The 1910-nt window shown below is 31.2% G+C and overlaps 1 protein-coding gene across 5 annotated transcripts in view; it reads left to right on the top strand.

Moving 5' to 3' along the window:
- LOC111087186 overlaps positions 1-1653 on the top strand; it is a 69213-nt gene extending 67560 nt beyond the window's left edge. For all 5 annotated transcript variants that reach the window (XM_022392985.1, XM_022392981.1, XM_022392987.1 and 2 more), the window contains one exon: positions 577-1653. In XM_022392985.1, the coding sequence (XP_022248693.1) occupies positions 577-679 (103 nt within the window). In that variant the 3' untranslated portion in view covers positions 680-1653. The remainder of the gene's footprint in view (positions 1-576) is intronic.
- The last annotated feature ends 257 nt before the right edge of the window (positions 1654-1910 follow it).

Raw genomic sequence — 1910 nt, forward strand, 5'->3', positions numbered from 1 at the left:
ATAACTAGTAAATGGTTATCTTAGATATATAACTAGTAAATGGTGTATCTTAGATATATATAACTAGTAGATGGTGTATCTTAGATATATAACTAGTAGATGGTGTATTTTAGATATATAACTAGTAAATGGTTATCTTAGATATATAACTAGTAAATGGTGTATCTTAGATATATATAACTAGTAGATGGTGTATCTTAGATACATAACTAGTAAATGGTGTATTTTAGATATATAACTAGTAAATGGTTATCTTAGATATATAACTAGTAAATGGTGTATCTTGGATATATATAACTAGTAGATGGTGTATTTTAGATATATAACTAGTAAATGGTTATCTTAGATATATAACTAGTAAATGGTGTATCTTAGATATATATAACTAGTAGATGGTGTATTTTAGATACATACCTGTTCATCTTTAGTCTTCTCGTTCCAAACACTTACCGACAGAAAGTGTCTTACGTTTAGAGACATACACAGTTTTATAGTGATATTTATCTAAATTATTATTTTTTTAAATTACAGGTTGCCAAGTCTAAACACAATTTTATTTTTATTGTTTGTTTTTAGTTTTTCTCGTCCCTTTGGAAGTCCAACTTTGTCTCAAGCATCAAACACGTCCGACAATGATCAACTTTCGATCAGAAATGGATACTGGTCAACAAAATTCTGAAGGATAGTATTATCTGAAAAAAATACGTGGTTCATTTAATTTATCGTGCACTGTTTTATGCCTGAGACTTCACAAAGATAGCATTGGTAACGACGGTGATATTTGAGCGTGACGATTAAGTGCCCGATAGATGACGTTTGATAAAGTTAAATACCAGGCTTTCAATTAAGTCTTGTGAGATTGACAGGTGACTCAGATGTTTGTCGAAAATAAATACGTGATAAGTTATTAATTGTAAAATTTTTAAATATTTCTTGTTGTAACTTTCATAGTTAAAAATATCGTCTTGAATGAAGATCTACTTCATTTAGAAATCAAAACAAATAATTTATCTCAAAATAAATACGATTTCGGTCTCACCGTGTTTACGTTATTTAGTTTGTGTGATCTCCTTTTGGGATTTTACTCACAATAAATACGATTTCGGTCTCACCGTGTTTACGTTATTTAGTTTGTGTGATCCTTTTGGGATTTTACTCACAATAAATACGATTTCGGTCTCACCGTGTTTACGTTATTTAGTTTGTGTGATCTCCTTTCGGGATTTTACTCAGAATAAATACGATTTCGGTCTCACCGTGTTTACGTTATTTAGTTTGTGTGATCTCCTTTTGGGATTTTACTCAAAATAAATACGATTTCGGTCTCACCATGTTTACGTTATTTAGTTTGTGTGATCTCCTTTTGGGATTTTTACTCACAATAAATACGATTTCGGTCTGACCGTGTTTACGTTATTTAGTTTGTGTGATCTCCTTTTGGGATTTTACTCAGAATAAATACGATTTTGGTCTCACCGTGTTTACGTTATTTAGTTTGTGTGATCCTTTTGGGATTTTACTCAAAATATATTATCTCACATCATTAAAAAATCTATTAACTTTATTATAAATTAATAATCGGCAAACGAATAAATGCCAAAAATCTTTGTTTTCTGTTTACTGCATAATTGTAATTATAAACAGTTTGAATGAGTTTCTACAATCTGTAAAGTATAAAAGTACGATTTTAAATTGTGCTATGTTTTCAGGTAATTTTACACTAGCATCCATACATGCAAGAGCGCCATTAGCTGCCGAAACTACTCAGGGCTTTGGCCTCGAGAGGCAGTCACCAGGTCTGATGGTTACGGCGTTCAACGCGTAATCTGCGGATCGCTGGTTTGAATCACATCTTCGAACATGTCTTTCTATATCAAGAATGAATGCTCAGCATCTATAGAAATTTTGAA

This window comes from Limulus polyphemus, unplaced genomic scaffold, assembly GCF_000517525.1.
Source record: "Limulus polyphemus unplaced genomic scaffold, Limulus_polyphemus-2.1.2 Scaffold1851, whole genome shotgun sequence".
Taxonomy (NCBI): domain Eukaryota; kingdom Metazoa; phylum Arthropoda; class Merostomata; order Xiphosura; family Limulidae; genus Limulus; species Limulus polyphemus.